This window comes from Leptonychotes weddellii, chromosome 13 (assembly GCF_054177405.1).
Source record: "Leptonychotes weddellii isolate Sample4059 chromosome 13, ASM5417740v2, whole genome shotgun sequence".
Lineage (NCBI taxonomy): Eukaryota > Metazoa > Chordata > Mammalia > Carnivora > Phocidae > Leptonychotes > Leptonychotes weddellii.
Genome location: NC_138381.1, coordinates 75,792,470 through 75,808,894, shown reverse-complemented (window position 1 = coordinate 75,808,894; position 16,425 = coordinate 75,792,470). Strand labels below are relative to the sequence as shown.

General features: G+C 41.3%; 1 protein-coding gene across 1 annotated transcript in view; it reads left to right on the top strand.

The window, feature by feature from the left end:
- CLIP1 (CAP-Gly domain containing linker protein 1) overlaps positions 1-16,425 on the top strand; it is a 66,942-nt gene that overhangs the window by 36,283 nt on the left and 14,234 nt on the right. Inside the window, exon 17 of the mRNA XM_081800958.1 lies at positions 2,500-2,620. Within this exon, the coding sequence (XP_081657084.1) occupies positions 2,500-2,620 (121 nt within the window). The remainder of the gene's footprint in view (positions 1-2,499; positions 2,621-16,425) is intronic.

Genomic DNA, 16,425 nt, shown 5'->3' with positions numbered 1-16,425 from the left:
AAATTGTTAGAAATACTTGTAGGTATTTTCAGAATTATTCCCTGGAGTATTTCCGGAAATTGGGCTATGAGAGCCTTCTTCCTGTATGAAATGCCTGTACCCACTACACTCTAAAGAAAAATGGAAAGGTGTTTCTATATTTGAATCACAGCTGAGGTCCATCGCCAGTTTTAACTCCAGTTCTCTTGCTCCTGCAATTTACTGGCTTTATGATTTAGGGAAAATCTCTTGCTTCCCTGAGCTTCAGTTTTTTCATCTTTAAAATACAAATAATATTAGCCTCTCACTGGGCTTTGAGGACTGATTGAGAAAATGTTCATGAAAGCATTTTATAGATTTTATGTTGAGCAAATAATGCTTTCATAGATCAGTACTTTAGAACATTTTGAAATTTCTTTGACTCCTTATTTTAATTCTCTTTACTGTGGGCTCTTAATAGAAACCAAGGATTTAAAAAAAAAAAACCCTTTAAGGGGCGCCTGGGTGGCTCAGTTGGTTAAGCATCCGACTTTTGATCTCAGCTCAGGTCTAGATCTCAGGGTCCTGAGTTGGGCTCCATGCTGGGAGTGGAACCTACTTAATAATAATGATGATGATGATAATAATAATAAGCCATTAAAGATGAAAATCTTTAAGAGACAGAGAACAGGATCACAAACTTACCACTGACAGGCCATCCAGATGATGAGTCCAAATAGCTCCTGAGGTAGGCAGTGACACCTAGGAGTAAAAGGTTTGACTTAGGATGTCCTAAGTTAAATCTTCAGATTTGTCAAGAACTGATGGACTTTGGCCAGAAGGTGAACTTTAGCTGTTTTGTTTTTGTGTGTGGGTGTGTATGCATGCATAATTAAAACCAACCCTCCTAGCTTTTGAATGACCTGAGGCTAAAATCTCGTCTCTGTTTTTCCTTACTTGCTAAATAGACATCTCTGTAAAACACCTAATTTAATGTGCTAGGAGAATTTTTGTGTAGATTTATTCCCCTAAACCTTACCCCGCTATGTATATTATAGGTGGATGGAGAATTAAAACTAAAAAAAACTGAAGATGCCATTAGACAATTGAAGTTAAAAATAGATGTGTTCCTGCATCAGCAGATGGATTCATACCCAGAGGACTTGATTCAGGATTCGCCATGTATGACAGCTCCCTAAGCGGAGTTTAGCCAGCACAGACTTAAAATTATAGTGGCATCAAAACCTTCCATGACAGAAAACTAAAATCCAGTGATCAAACAAAATATTTTCTTTTTTTTTTTTTTTTAATTTTTTTTTAAGATTTTATTTCTTTGCGAGAGAGACAATGAGAGACAGAGAGCATGAGAGGGAGGAGGGTCAGAGGGAGAAGCAGACTCCCTGCTGAGCAGGGAGCCTGATGTGGGACTCGATCCCGGGACTCCAGGATCATGACCTGAGCCGAAGGCAGTCGCCCAACCAACTGAGCCACCCAGGCGCCCCTCAAACAAAATATTTTCAATATCCATGTGTAAAGGATAATAATTTGAGATGTAGGGGCGCCTGGGTGGCTCAGTCAGTTAAGCGTCTGCCTTCGGCTCAGGTCATGATCCCGGGGTCCTGGGATCGAGCCCCGCATCAGGATCCTTGCTCAGCGGGGAACCTGCTTCTCCCTCTCCCTCTACCTGCTACTCTGCCTGCTTGTGCTCTCTCTCTCTGTCAAATAAATAAATAAATAAATCTTTAAAAAAAAATAATTTGAGATGTATATTTTGGATAATTTTAATATTGGGAAGATGTTTAATAACCATACTTATCCTGTCCACATTTTATATGCTGATATTCGTGATACACGTCAGCAGGCTGTATTTTTATTTTCTTCTTTTAATTACAAGTTAACATTGTGGAAAGAATTCAATCAAAATGAAACATCTGTTATGTAATTGGAAAACCGCATTTCCTTTGGGCATTTCACCTGGAGAGGTGTCCTAAAAATATACTCAGATTCACGCTAGCACTTGACTCCGACAGATACCAGCAAATGTGGGACCATTAGATTTTTATTTCTGCCGGAAAAAAAAAAACAAAAACCAGATTACAGATCTGTGCAGTCAGACCAGAGTACCTTGGCAGCAAAGTAAATCACTTTATCAACATAGTGGGTTTTAGCATAATTTTCTGACGGAAATAGTCCTCAAGACAAGAGGATTGACCATTTCGTTTGTCATTTATTTTAATAGTAACGTTGCTTTTTGTACAGGGAGTGTTTAGATAGAAGGGGGTGAGTGTGGGTGGAGAGAGGGTGGATATAGTGTTTATTAGGTTTTTAAAAAAATGTAATAGTTGTAGGCGGCAGTCCTCCTCCTGAGAGGTTAAAGCCATTTAGCCTCTCTGGCACGTAGATGCCGCTGCCTCCCTGTTAGAGATCCTATCAGGCACGTGACCCAGATATATTTTCCTCAGTTGCTGTGAAGCCGGTCGTCTCCCACAGTTTCCTTGCTTGTCTTGTTTCTATGGTAACCGTGCACACTGTCCTTTGCAGAGAAACCCTCAAGCAGGCAGCAGCTCAGAAGTCCCAGCAGCTTTCGGCATTGCAAGAAGAGAACGTGAAACTTGCTGAGGAGCTGGGGAGAAGCAGGGACGAAGTCACGGGTCATCACAAGGTCAGTGGGCCGGGGGGCGGTGGGGGGGGCGCCTAGCTCTGCCATGCTCCCACCTGCTGCTGTTGGCAGGGCACTTGGAGGCCCCGATGTGGTTGGGTCATTGCAAATGGGATTTCAAGTTGGCTGTGTGCTGTGTCTCCTTGCCTTCAAGGGTGCTGCTGTAAGACTCAGGGCGGGAGGTGACAGAGTCTTTAAAAAAAAACAGACAAACCCAAAAAACAAAAAAGACCGGTAACAACACGGGGAACTTGCGAGCAAGTAGAAAATAAGACCTTTATTAGACAGTCTCATAGCAATGCACTTAAATGGAAAGGAACAGTATCTTCTCCCTACTGTTGCCTGGATTTCAAAATTACTTTTCTCTTAAGGTTCCTTTTCTCTTTCATCAGAATTGGTTTGAAGGAAGCACATTCCCAGGATAAGGATTTGGTGTGGGGGTTGGCAGCTGTTTTTAAATAGAACTCTGCTTTTCTTTAAAGCATTTTTTTTTTAAAGCATTTCCTAATGGAACTGTGTATGTGTGAGCACTTGTGTGCGTTGATATGTGGTATGTGTTATTCCCGGAATGGGCAAGAAGCTCACCACAACCCATTGGCTTCCGAATTTAAATCACAAAGATTTGTGATACGTTTATTAAGCACTGAAACAAAACTGATTTTAAAGACTGCCGTATTCTGCTTTTTATTCTTTTATGGTTGAATCCAAGTGCTAAATTGTTAGTCACATCTGGCCTCAGCAGAATCTTAAAATGAGATTCTTAAGGGAATTTTACTGTGTGGTCAGTAAATAAAGTTTATACCTCAGGAGAATTTTTTTCCCCCAGCATACTTTGCAAAGATTAATTCTCACTTAGGATGGAGTAATTTGGGGTAATTATATTGAGTACCCGTTGACATGGTGCAGTTTGTGGTGAAAGCACTTTTTGGAGAGTTGATTTCAGACTTTAAAGTCTTTATTATAGCTTTCCACAATATTCTTCATGAAAGAAATGTCCCATCTGTCCAGACTCGAGGATGGCGATGATGCTTCTGGTACTACTAGCTCCCATTCACTGGCTCTTACTAGGTGACAAGCACAAATAAATGATAGCTGTCATCTCAATCTTTACAGTAGTTCTGGAAGATGGCCCTGTCATTATTTCTAAAGTAATTGTAGAAGAAGGAACAGGAACATGAAGATAGTAATTGACTTACCCTCATTCAGGTAATAGTGTCAAGAAATGTTTGCCATTTTCTGATTTGGGTCAGGAAAAGTTGACTTAAATAGGGCTACTGCCCTCTCCTTTAGTCAGTGTATGAGAAACTGGAGTTCATGAGAAATAGAAGCCCTTTGAAACCAGATGGGGTCGTTTTTTTCCTGGCACAAACTAGAGCATCTAAAACATTGGGTAGCTCTCTCGGTGTGTCTCTAAGTTCTTGCAAGAGAAGGATCTCTGAGAGGGGCGTTTCCCTCAACCTCCTGGACCATCTCTGGTAGAGAGAGCAGATTCCATATGTGGGAGGAACACAGAGAGATCACCCCTTCCTCTCATGTTGTGACCTTAACTCGACTGTTGATTACATTTCTTGCTTCTGTCACTCAGAACCGGAAAGCAGTGGAAGGAGGCATCATGCTTCCTTGGGCAGAGCTTTGCAGGGCTCTCTGCCTCCCGTGCTCTTTCCTTTTGCATGTTGACATTTGAATTGCCTTCCTTTTGAAAAGGTTTTGTCACTAGAAATTTGAAAGTCAGTGACTTCGAAGGGTGTTACGGAACAGCGTGTGCAAGGATCAGCTAAGAAAAGTGACTTCCCTTTAAAGGACAGGTTGTTAGGCCCTTCGTAGTTCTGTGTTTTACTCAGAAGAGAAATAAATGGGCATGAACTAAATAATAGGCTTTAATGGTAGAGCTTGTTAACAATGATATTGATTACCAAGGAGGATTACGGGTAATTCTTTCCTTGAAGTAAATAAATACAAATATAAATATATGCATACTCACACAGATATACACACATATATTTATAGTGTCTGTTTTTTATTTTTAAAAAAAAGGAGAGAATCAGCCATCTAAAATAATTTAGAAGCCACCTTAGTCTACAGAAGACTGATTAATTCACTGGCTCTGTTACTCTTACTGTGTAATCTCCAGGAATCTAGAGTACTGCTTACTTTTTTTTTTTTTTTAAAGATTTTATTTATTTATTTGACAGAGACACAGCGAGAGAGGGAACACAAGCAGGGGGAGTGGAGAGGGAGAAGCAGGCTTCCAGCAGAGCAGGGAGCCCGATGCGGGGCTCGATCCCAGGACCCTGGGGTCATGACCTGAGCCAAAGGCAGACGCTTAATGACTGAGCCACCCAGGCGCCCCGAGTACGGCTTACTTTTGTAAAATTACAAATTTCACTTTATTACTTACTGTAGTCAAGTCAAGTTATTGATCAGCTATGTTTAGAAATATACTACAGAGCCACCATGTTTGGCAGAAACCTTGCTTTTAGAAAAAAGAAAGAATTTTAATTGTATTACTACAGGAACATTACCTTCTAAACTTAAGACAGTGCAGATGAGCCTGACAGGGCATGTGTTAAATACTGACCTAGGACCTGAGTTCTATCCTGATCCTTCATGTAGTAGCATCGTAATTCACTAAACATTTATCGAGCTGATGGCTTTGTCTGTTTCACACTCATCATAACTTACCTCTGAGATAGGAAGGTTATTTTGTAGAAAAGCTGAGGCTCAAAAGTGGACCAGTTTGCTAAGGACACACATCTAGGCAGTGAAGCCAAGACCTGCCCTCGTGTCAGATTAACTTGGGGCCTGCTCCCCTGCTCCTATCCTATACTGAGACTAAAACTTAGTTCTACTTACTTCATAATTATTATTGTTTTGGATAAAAAAGAAAGAAAGAAAAACTTGTGAGCTAGGAATGTGGTAGGTGGGGGTCAAGAAATGCTATAGAAATGTACTCTCTATTGTTTTTTTTTTTTCCTGCAGCAAAAAAAATACATATATATATAATTTTTTTTTTTTGCTTAGAAAGCCCAAGACACCCCAGAATCTGTTCTGCATCTTCAGCATCTCACTGGGATTACTTCCTTCACAATGAGGGCTATTTGATTTCCTGTTTGTCAACTGGATGTGAGGTCATTTATCGAAATAAAAGAATCCCCGCCTCCCTGAGATAGTGATTTTGTAGAACCTACTCTCTCTTTATCAATTTAAAAAGATGTAGGATATTCTGAGATTAGGAGGGCTGATAATGAGCAGGACTGGTTGGTCAAAGTTGGGGAGTGATATTAGTTTCCACTTTTAAATAGGAATTCTCATTTGACCTGACTGACTAGTGGACATCGTGCGCCCCCGTGAAGTATTGTATCTTGGAGTTGGAAGGACTCCTCTGTTCCTAGTTCTCTGGAACAGGGCTGGCAAAACCAGAAACAAAACCCACGTGTGTGCGTTCTTTTTTGTCTGCTCTCCCAATCAGACATTCTCCTTTCCAAAGGAAATTGTGGAAGTTGCCTTTCCCAAGTGGGGTACTTATTTTAGGGGGGGAGGGGAGCAAAAATCAGGATTGGTTGGGATTGTGAGATCTTGGTATATCTGGCATCAATAGTGACAGAAATCTTTACAGACGGTCAGATTGCCCTGTCTTTGAAAAAGGAACAGAGTAGATTGAACCATATGAAATTGCTTGTTTTGCAGTTTCGTATTGTTCAACCCTCATGGTTAACATAACTTACCTCTTCTTGATAACTGACGATTATGAAGATTGTCATAATTATATAATCGCCATTAACTGTTGGCTTTCACCTTCACTTTCCTTCCTGATGGCCTGACTGGTTTCATGCTGCTTCAGGGTGTGTGTGTGTGTGTGTGTGTGTAAACACACGTAATGAACTTTACTGTTTTAGCCATTTATAATGTATATGTGTATGTGTATAATGGCATTTGGTACATTCATCATGCAGTGCGGTCGTCACCTCTGTCTAGTTCCAGAACGTTTTCATCACCCCAAAAGGAGACCCCCTATCTGTTGAAGCAGTCACTTCCCATCACTTGTGATGACCTCTTGTGACTGGCTTCTTTCACTCAGCATCTTGTTTTCAGGGTTCATCGTGTTGTAGCAGGAGTCAGGGCTGAATGGTATTTATTGGATGCAGGCACCACATTTTGTTTATGCATCTGCTTTGGGTGTTTTCGGTCTCCTTTCTCCATTCAGACTGTCACTGTCCCTCCCAAAGTCTGTGTGCATCCCTGCTGGTGGCTGCAATGTGTGATTGCCACTTCAGCTCTTCTGTGGGTTGGCAAATCCTTCTCATTCTCTTAAAAGCGGTCCTTTTTTGGGGCGCCTGGTGGGGCTCAGTCGGTTAAGCGGCTGCCTTCGGCTCAGGTCATGATCCTGGAGTCCCGGGATCGAGTCCCGCATCGGGCTCCCTGCTCAGCAGGGAGCCTGCTTCTCCCTCTGACCCTCCCCTCTCTCATGCTCTCTGTCTCATTCTCTCTCTCAAATAAATAAATAAAATCTTAAAAAAAAAAAAAGCGGTCCTTTTTTTTTTTTTAAGATTTTACTTATTTATTTTAGAGGGTGCATGAGCATGGCAGGGGGAGGGGCAGAGGAAAAGGGAGAGAGAGAATCTCAGGCAGACTCCCCGCCGAGCGTGGAGCCCCACATGGGGCTCCCATCTCACAACCCTGAGATCCTGATCTGACCTGAGCTAAAACCCAGAGTTGGACACTCAATTGACTGCGCCACCCAGGTGCCCCTTAAAAGTGGTTCTAACTCTTGCCATTATGTTCACACTTACAGCCCAGTCTTTTTTTCTTTACTTCCAAACTTTTAAAAGCAGTACTATTTTCTGCCTTTCATTTCACCTCCCATTTTCTCCCCAGTCGCTTGCAGTCTGCTTTTCGCCACCGCCAGTGCACACTGATATGACTCTGGCTTGAGTCATCGCTTACCTAGTGACTGCACAAGTGCGTGGCTTCCTTTCCATCCCCTGTGAACATTTGGCACCACCACCTACATCCTTGACTTTCCTCTTTTGACACCGTCCACGCTGTTGGCTCGTGTTTTCCTGCCACATCTGGTCAGCTGCCGTTCACATGTCCACCTTGACAGCTCTTCTCCCCCCATCCCCACGTGGGGAACGAGACCTCTAGCCTCAGGACCAGCTGCTTCCTGCTCTGTGTTCAGGTAGCAGTCTCCACGATCCTCTGTCACACTCACAGCACTGTGTTGTGGCTGTTTCTTCTGTTTCTCCCCACACAGGCTGTGAGATGGTGGGAATCACAGTGCATGGCATGTAGGTTCGAATGAATGAGCGAGTGATTAGATGCATATCTTGTTTTTAGCCAGGGCCTCAAGATGCAGAAACCTTGACTGCTCTTTCTACTTTTTTACCTGATTTCAGTTACTTCCAGCGTCATAGCTTTGTCATAGAGAGTTGTGGTTGCCAGAAGCCTGATCACCAAATGAGCGGGGCATGTGCCCTCCATGGAGAGTGGAAGCATACAGTGCAAAATGAGGCAGGGTCATGTAGTTTCAAGATTAATGGAAATGATACAGAGCATTATTTCCTGTCCTAGAGAATACTAAAAATAATCATAATAATGTGAGTTCTTCTATAGAAATAGTCACCTGAAATAGTTACTTTTGAAATGTCTGATACATAGTTTCCAAACCTCCCATGTATTCCCCTTTGTAAGGATTGCAGATACATTGTTAAATTGGCAACAGTGTTGATTTCTCCCCCCATTCCCCTTCCCAGTTATTTGCAAAATGAGGTTACAGTTGGTTTGTAGAAACTGGACAGGGATTAGATCTCAATAACTGTACTTTATCAACACTTCTTTATGACAGAGGTTACAGCAAATGCAGTCTACAAAAAATTGGGGTTACCATCTAGATTGATTTGTGAATAATTGCCTGCAAATGTTGAATTCGCAGACGTGAATGTTTAGAAAGGGAACACTGTTTTTAAGTAAACTCTGCTGCCCAGAATGGGACTCTAAGTCATGACCCCAAAATCAAGAGTCACATGTTCTACAAACTGAGCCCACCAGGCACCCCCAAGGCAACACTGTTTTTAGCTTGTCATAGTTTATTTTTTAAAACAGTGTACATTAGCCATTGTAGGTTTAATCTGGGCTCGGAGACTTCTGGGCAAGTAGGGCTGAGTGAAACATCACAGAATTTTTCTCCCTCAATACCTAATGAAGTAAACACACTCTTCTGATTATTAAAAAATTGTCTCCAGGAAAATCCAATAAAGCCAATTGGCTTCATGCTGTAAACATTAAAATTGACAACCAAGAAAAGGAACATGATTGTGGTTTGACTCTTTTGACACTGTTCCCAGTGGTAAGAGAAAAGAAAATGTGTAGCAAAATCCTGAGAATTTTTTTTTTTTTTAGAGAAGGAGGGAGAGAGAGGAGAGAGGAGAGAGAGAAGGGGTGGAGGGGCAGAGGGAGAGAGAGAATCCCAAGCAGGCCCCATGCCCAGCACAGAGCCTGACACAGGGCTTGATCCCACAACCTTGAGATCATGACCTAAGCCAAAATCAAGAGTTCAACGCTCAATCGACTGAGCCACGCAGGTGACCCCAAATCCCTCTGCTTCTCCCCATCCTTCTGCCAAACCCAGTTTAGGGAAAATTAAATCGAAGAGGTGAATAGTCAGCCTGGGAGAAAAGTCACAGAAGAATCTTTGAGGCTGGAAGCCCTCTTTGACCATCGCAGGATTCTGCCAGCGGCAGGAAGAACTACTGGTTGTCATTTTCCGTAGCTAGTTCAACAAAGCGTGGCTTAAGTAAAAAGATGGAGGGCTTCCCAGCAAATGATAATAAGTCCACAGGTGGGCAGTCCAGGTGAGTCCTCTACTCAAGAATGTCCTCAGGGAACCCTGCCCATTCTTTCTGCTCTGCTGCTACCCTTAGCATGTGTAGTCAACCCCTTGGTCACCAGGGCTCTTGCACTTCCAGGCATTGCAAAACTTTCCAGGAGGAAGTGGGGGAGGGCCAAAGTGGGGAAAGACAGAAAGGCCTTCTCTTTACTCTCTTTACATGGTTTTGTCTTTTAATTTGGAGAGGAAAATTCCTGTCTCTGTAATAGTGTCATGTAACCACGTCCAGCCATAAATGAGGCTGCATTCCCATCCCTGGGAAGGGAAGGCAGCAGAGGAGGTGAGAATAGATGTTGAAAAATACAATTTTGTAGTATCTGCCTGAGACTAAAGCCTGAAGACATATTCCTGCAGGAATAGGATTACCTTTGTTCAGAGGGGGCACTAAAGGAAAAATCCACAAAAGAGACCTCCAACAGATTGTGTACATCCCCTTAAAATCACCCCCTCCAGCCTTGTCCTACGGCCCTCCAGCTACAGAGATGTGTAGGCAACGGTGCCCAGTTTTCCCGTAGTACCCTGGAGATGAAGATTAAAGGTCTCAGATAAAGTTGAATAGGTATCAGGGAAAATGAATTTATATCACATGTGAACAAACAGAAGGTCTAGGTAGAGCTGCCCATAATAAGATGAACCCTCGAATGTCTTTTGTACCAAAAGAAGAAAAAAAAGGAACACAGGAATCCAAAGAGAGGTGAGGGATTCAGGCCATGAGAAAGCATTACCCAAAGTGGAATATTGCTTTGTGTTATATAAAAACCTCAGTGACTTAAATAAAACAAGGGTTCAGAGAGATGATAAAGTGACACAAGTGGAACAGAAGAAGTGAAGAGTAAAGGAACTGAGTGAAGACCAAAACAGCACCATGGCAGGACTGCTAAATAAATCAGAAACAGAAAGGAGCCTAATGAACTTTTCTAAACATCCGAAGGAAAGGCTTGAGCTAGTCATAATAAAGAGGGAAACAAAGATACTGAAGCATCAGAGGAAAGATAGTAGCTGTGGAGGACATAGATAATCCTAATGAGTATAATTAGCATCTCTGAGGTAAGGAATTCAACATATGCAACAGAAGAAAATGTTAGGAGATAAAATAAGGAAATTTCCCCCAAGTGAGGAACTGAGTCTGCATACAGGAAGGACATGGTAGGTTGTATGGAAGCTCAATCAGGGAACTCAGGGCGGTTGGTGGTGGTGGAGGAGGAGGATATTGGTCCAAAGCAATTGACACCAAAACATACACTGGTTATTAATGAAATTCAGAAATACAGAGATAATTCTGCCCGGGGAAAAAAGGCATATTCCTTATAAAAAGGTAAAAAACAAACAAACAAAAACAACCAACCCACGATGGCTACATTCAATGCCAGAAAACTGTGCCACACTGTTCCCAAAGTTCTAAGGGACAGAAAATATGATCAGGAGTGTTCTATCCTGGCAGTTATTACACAGATAAGAAGATAGGCAGATGTTTTCGAAAAACATCTGAAAAAACATCATGAAAGAACTTAGAAGCTGTAGGATCTGTGAGTCCTTCTGGAAAGTAAGCTGTTTGCTGATAAAATCTGGCCATGAATCAAAATTCAGGACTTAGCTAAAGAGAAATTACGGCCAAAGGACTAGTACTGGTGTGAGCACTAAATGCAAGTAAATAGACAACTAAGCTAACAGCTCAGGGAGCTACAGATAAGAATAGACTCGTGTTTTAACTTTATTTGGAAATTATTTCAAACTTTGCAAAAAGCTATAAAAAGAGAACACAGAATACTCATATACTGTAAGGACTTGTTTTTACCTAACCACAGTGCAGTTACCAAAATCAGGAGTTTTTAACACTATTATTTAATGTACAGACCATATTCCTGTTTAAGCAGTTGTCCCAGTAAATGTCCTTTATAGTCCCCACCCCCCATCTGGATGAGGATCCAGTCCAGGATCATGCATTTCATTCACTGACTCAAGTCTCTCATTTTCTTTATCTGGAGTGCTTCTGCCTTTGTCTTTTATGACTTGACTTTTTTTTTTTTTTTTTTTTTTTAAAGAACAGGCCAATGATGTTGTATAAAAGCCTTCATTTTGGGTTTGTGTGATGTTTAATCGTGATGGTTATGCATTTTTAGCAGGAAGATAATTGATGTATCCTTCCAAGAGGCCTGTGATGTTGCTTTATCCCATTTATTGGTGATGTTAATTTTGATTATTTAGTGAATGTGAGTTTAAAACATTTGCAAGAAAAAAAATAGGGAAGAAAAAGGAGAAAAGCATAAACAAATTACAGAGAGAGTATGACTAATACATGAGGTGATAGAGTGGAAAGAAAGTGGAAGAAAGCAACCAGGAATAAAAATTAGAGACTAAGTTGACATGTGCATGCACTGTGTAAAGAGCTACTTCGTATGTATTGGCCTCACTCAGTCACAGTCCCCCGCCCTGTAGCCACACAATCAACAGCATTCTTGACAAAGAACCATCATATCTATGTGTGTGTATTTGAAAATACAAATATATATAGTGGTTGCAACAGATTTTCAGGATACAAGGTTTAATACACAAAAGTCAAATCACTGTTTAATATACCAGAAATGAACAAGTGGAATTTGAAATTGAAAACATACTATTTATATAAACACCCCCCAAAATGAAATACTTAGGTAAATTTAACAAAATGTGTACAGCTTCTGAGGAAAAACTACAAAACTGTGATGAACAAAATCAAAGAAGAACTGAATAAATGGAGAGATAGCCCATGTACATGGATAGAAAGACTCAATATTGTCAAGATGTTGGCTCTTGGGGCACCTGGGTGGCTCAGTCGGTTAAGCATCTGCCTTTGGCTCAGGTCATGATCCCCCAGGGTCCTGGATCGAGCCCCGCATTGGGCTTCCTGCTCAGTGAGGAGTCTGCTTCCCCCTCTGCCCCTCCCCCTGCTTGTGCAATCTCTCTCTCTCTCTGTCAAATAAATAAAATCTTAAAAAAAAAAAAAAAAAAAAAAGATGTTGGCTCTTCCCAACATGATCTGTAGATTTAATGAAATTTTAGTCAAAATCCTAGCAAGTTACTTTGTGGCTATTGAGAACTGATTCTGTAGTTTATATGAAGAGGTGAAAGACCCCAAATAGACAACTGAATATTGAGGAAGAGCGACAAAGTTGAAGGATTGACACGACCTGACTTCAAGACTTAGTATAAAGATATAGTAATCAAGGGCGCCTGGGTGGCTCAGTTGGTTAAGCGACTGCCTTCGGCTCAGGTCATGATCCTGGAGTCCCGGGATCGAGTCCCGCATCGGGCTCCCTGCTCGGCGGGGAGTCTGCTTCTCCCTCTGACCCTCCCCCCTCTCATGCTCTCTGTCTCTCATTCTGTCTCAAATAAAAAAAAAAAAAAAAAAAAAAAGATATAGTAATCAATACAGTGTGGGATTGAGAAAATAATAGAGCAGTGGAACAGAGGGCTCAGAAATAGACTTACATAACTATAGACAACCAATTTTTGATAAAGGAGGAAAGGCAATACAATGGAGCAAAGATTGTTTTTTTTTTTTTCAAGAGATAGTCCTGTAACAAGTGGACATCCACATGCAAAAAAGTGCATCTAGACACAAATATATACATCCTTTATGAAAACTGCATTGAAATGGATCATAAGCCTTAAAATGCACAACTATAAAACTCCTGGGAAATAAGACCAGGGAAAACCTAAATGACCTAGAGTACAGTGGTGACTTTTTAGGAACAAGACCACCAAAGACATGATCCACAAAAAAGAATCGATAAGCTGAACTTTATTAAAATTAAAAACTTTTGCTCTGTGAAAGACAGTGTGAAAAGAGAATGAGAAGACAATCCACAGACTTGGAAAAAATGTTAATAAAGGATACATCTGATTACTCGAAATATACTAATATACAAAATATACAAAATATACAAAATATACGAAATATACAAAGGATACATCTGTTACTCGAAATACACAAAGCACTTTTAAAACTCAACAATAAGAAAATCAATAACCCAATTACAAAATAGACAAAAGTCCTGAATAGACACCTCACCAAAGAAGGTATGTGGATGGGGCGCCTGGGTGGCTCAGTTGGTTAAGCAACTGCCTTCATTCAGCTCAGGTCGTGATCCTGGAATCCCGGAATCGAGTCCCGCATCGGGCTCCCTGCTCCGCGAGGAGCCTGCTTCTCCCTCTGACCCTCCCCCCTCTCATGTACTCTCTCTCATTCTCGCTCTCTCAAATAAATAAATAAATCTTAAAAAAAAAAAAAGGTATGTGGATGGCAATTAGCATATGAAAAGTAGCTGAACATCATATGTCATTGGGGAATTGTGAATTAACAATGCAATAATATGATACAACTATCAGAATGGCCAAAATCTAAAACATTTGGCAACACAAATGCTGGTGAAATTGTGGAGGAATAGGAATTCTTATTCATTGCTGGTGGCAATGCAGAATGGTACAGCTGCTTTGGGACACAGTTCAGCAGTGTCTAACAAAACTAAACATACTCTTACCATAAGATCCAGCAGTTGTGCTCCTTGGTATTTACCCAAATGAACTAAAAACTTAAATCCACACAAAAGCCCGTGCATGGGTGTTTATAGCAGATTTATTCACAGTTGCCAAAAACTTGGAAACAACCAAGATGTCCCTCAGTAGGTGAGGGAATAAAACTGTGGTCATCCAGATGATGGAATATTATTCAGCACCAAAAAGAAATGGCCCATCATGCCATGAAACCACATGGAGGAACATTAAATGCATATTACTAAGTGAAAGAAGCCAATTTGAAAAGGCTACCTATCGTATGGTTCCAAAGATGCAACATTCTGGAAAAGGCAAAACTATGGAGACGAGAAAAAGGTAGTGGTTGTGGGAGGGGTAAAGAGGGAAGGAGCGATGAATAGGGAGAGTACCAAGGATTTTTAGGGCAGTGACACTATTTTGGTTATACTACAGTGGTGGATACATGTCTTTATACATTCATCAAAACTCCTAGAATGTACACCACCAAGAGTGAACCTAAAGTAAACTATGAACTTTGGGTGATAATGATGTGTCAGTGTAAGTTTAGTGGGATGTTAATAGTGTAGGAGACTCTGCATGTGTGGGGACAGGGAGTGTATGAGAAATGTCTATACTTTCTGTTCAGTTTTTTTTTTTTTTAAAGATTTTATTTATTTGACAGAGACACAGCGAGAGAGGGAACACAAGCAGGGGGAGTGTGAGAGGGGAAGCAGGCTTCCCACCAAGCAGGGAGCCCGATGCGGGGCTTGATCCCAGGACCCTGGGATCATGACCTGAGCCGAAGGCAGACACCTAACGACCGAGCCACCCAGGCACCCCGGAATGAATTTTTTTTAACGATGATCTAACTATATGCTGTTTGTAAGAGACACAGCTTAGATTCAGAGACACAAATGGGTTCAAAGTAAAAGGATGGAATAAGGTATTCCCTGCCAGCAGTAACGAAAAGCAAGTTGGAGTCGCTATACTAATACCAGACCAAATAGGCTTTTAAAACAAAAGTTGTTACTAGAGACAGGGAAAGACATTTTATAGTGGTAAAAAATTAAGAAAATATAACAATTATATATGTACCTAGTAATAGAGCCCCCAAATATGCAAAGCAAAAATTGATAGAATTTAAAAAATAGGGCACCTGGGTGGCTCAGTCAATTAGGCATCTGCCTTCAGCTCGGGTCATCGGATCGAGTCCCCAGTCGGGCTCCCTCCTCAGCGGGGAGCCTGCTTCTCCCTCTCCCTTTGCCCCTCCCCCTGCTTGAACTCTCGCTCTCTCAAGTAAATAAGTAAAAATCTTTAAAACCCTAAAAAAAAAAAAAAAGAAATAGACAATTCAACAATAATAGTTGGAGACTTAAAACTTCAATACCCTATTTCACAAATAGAACAACTAGAGAGAAGTTCAACAGGAGATACAGACTTGAATAACACTATGAATCAGCTAGACCTAACAGTCATCTGTAGAGCACTCCACCCAACAGGAGCAGAATATGCATTCTTCTCAGGTGCACATGGGACATTCTCCAGAATAGACCATAAAATAGTCTCATTGAATTTAAAAGGATTGAAATCATGTGAAGTATGTTTTCTGACCACAATGGAATGAAACTAGAAATTGTAACACAAGTATCTCAAGTGTTCTGATTTGTATTTCCCTGTTGACTAATGATGTTGAGCATCTTTTCATGTGTTTATTGGCCTTTTATCTCTCTTCTTTGGTCAAGTGTCTATTCAGATCTTTTGCCCATTTTTAAAAAAAAGATTTATTTATTCTAGAGAGAGAGTTGGGAGGGGGGAGCGAGGGAGGGAGAGTCCCAAGCTGATTCCCATGCTGAGCACGGACCCTGACACACGGCTCCATCCCAGGACCCTGAGATCATGACCTGAGCAGAAACCAAGAGTCAGACTCTCAACTGACTATGACACCCAGGGGCCCTCTTTTCCCATTTTTAAATTGGTTTTATACATATTATTGAGTTGTGAGTGTTGTTAGTAAGTTCTGGATACAGGTTCTTTATCAGGTTGTGTTTTGCAAGTGTTTTCCGAGTCTGTGGCTTGTCTTTATACTTTCTTAAGAGTATCTTTTGAAGACCAGCAGTTTTAAATTTTGATCAAGTCCACTGACAGGGCTTAGAAGCAACAACACTCCGATATTAGTGAATACACTTAGCACCTAGATTTTGGTTTTAAGTGTACTTCTGCATTTAAAAGATTCTTAGAGAAATGGCTGATTCCAGGGCTGGGACAGAGAGAGTACAAGATGAGCCTGGAATATCTTGTATACCAGGAAGCAAGGAAGTGCTTAAAGAATATTGGAGATTAAGGGGTACCTGGGTGGCTCAGTCGTTAAGCGTCTGCCTTCGGCTCAGGTCATGATCCCAGGGTTCTGGGA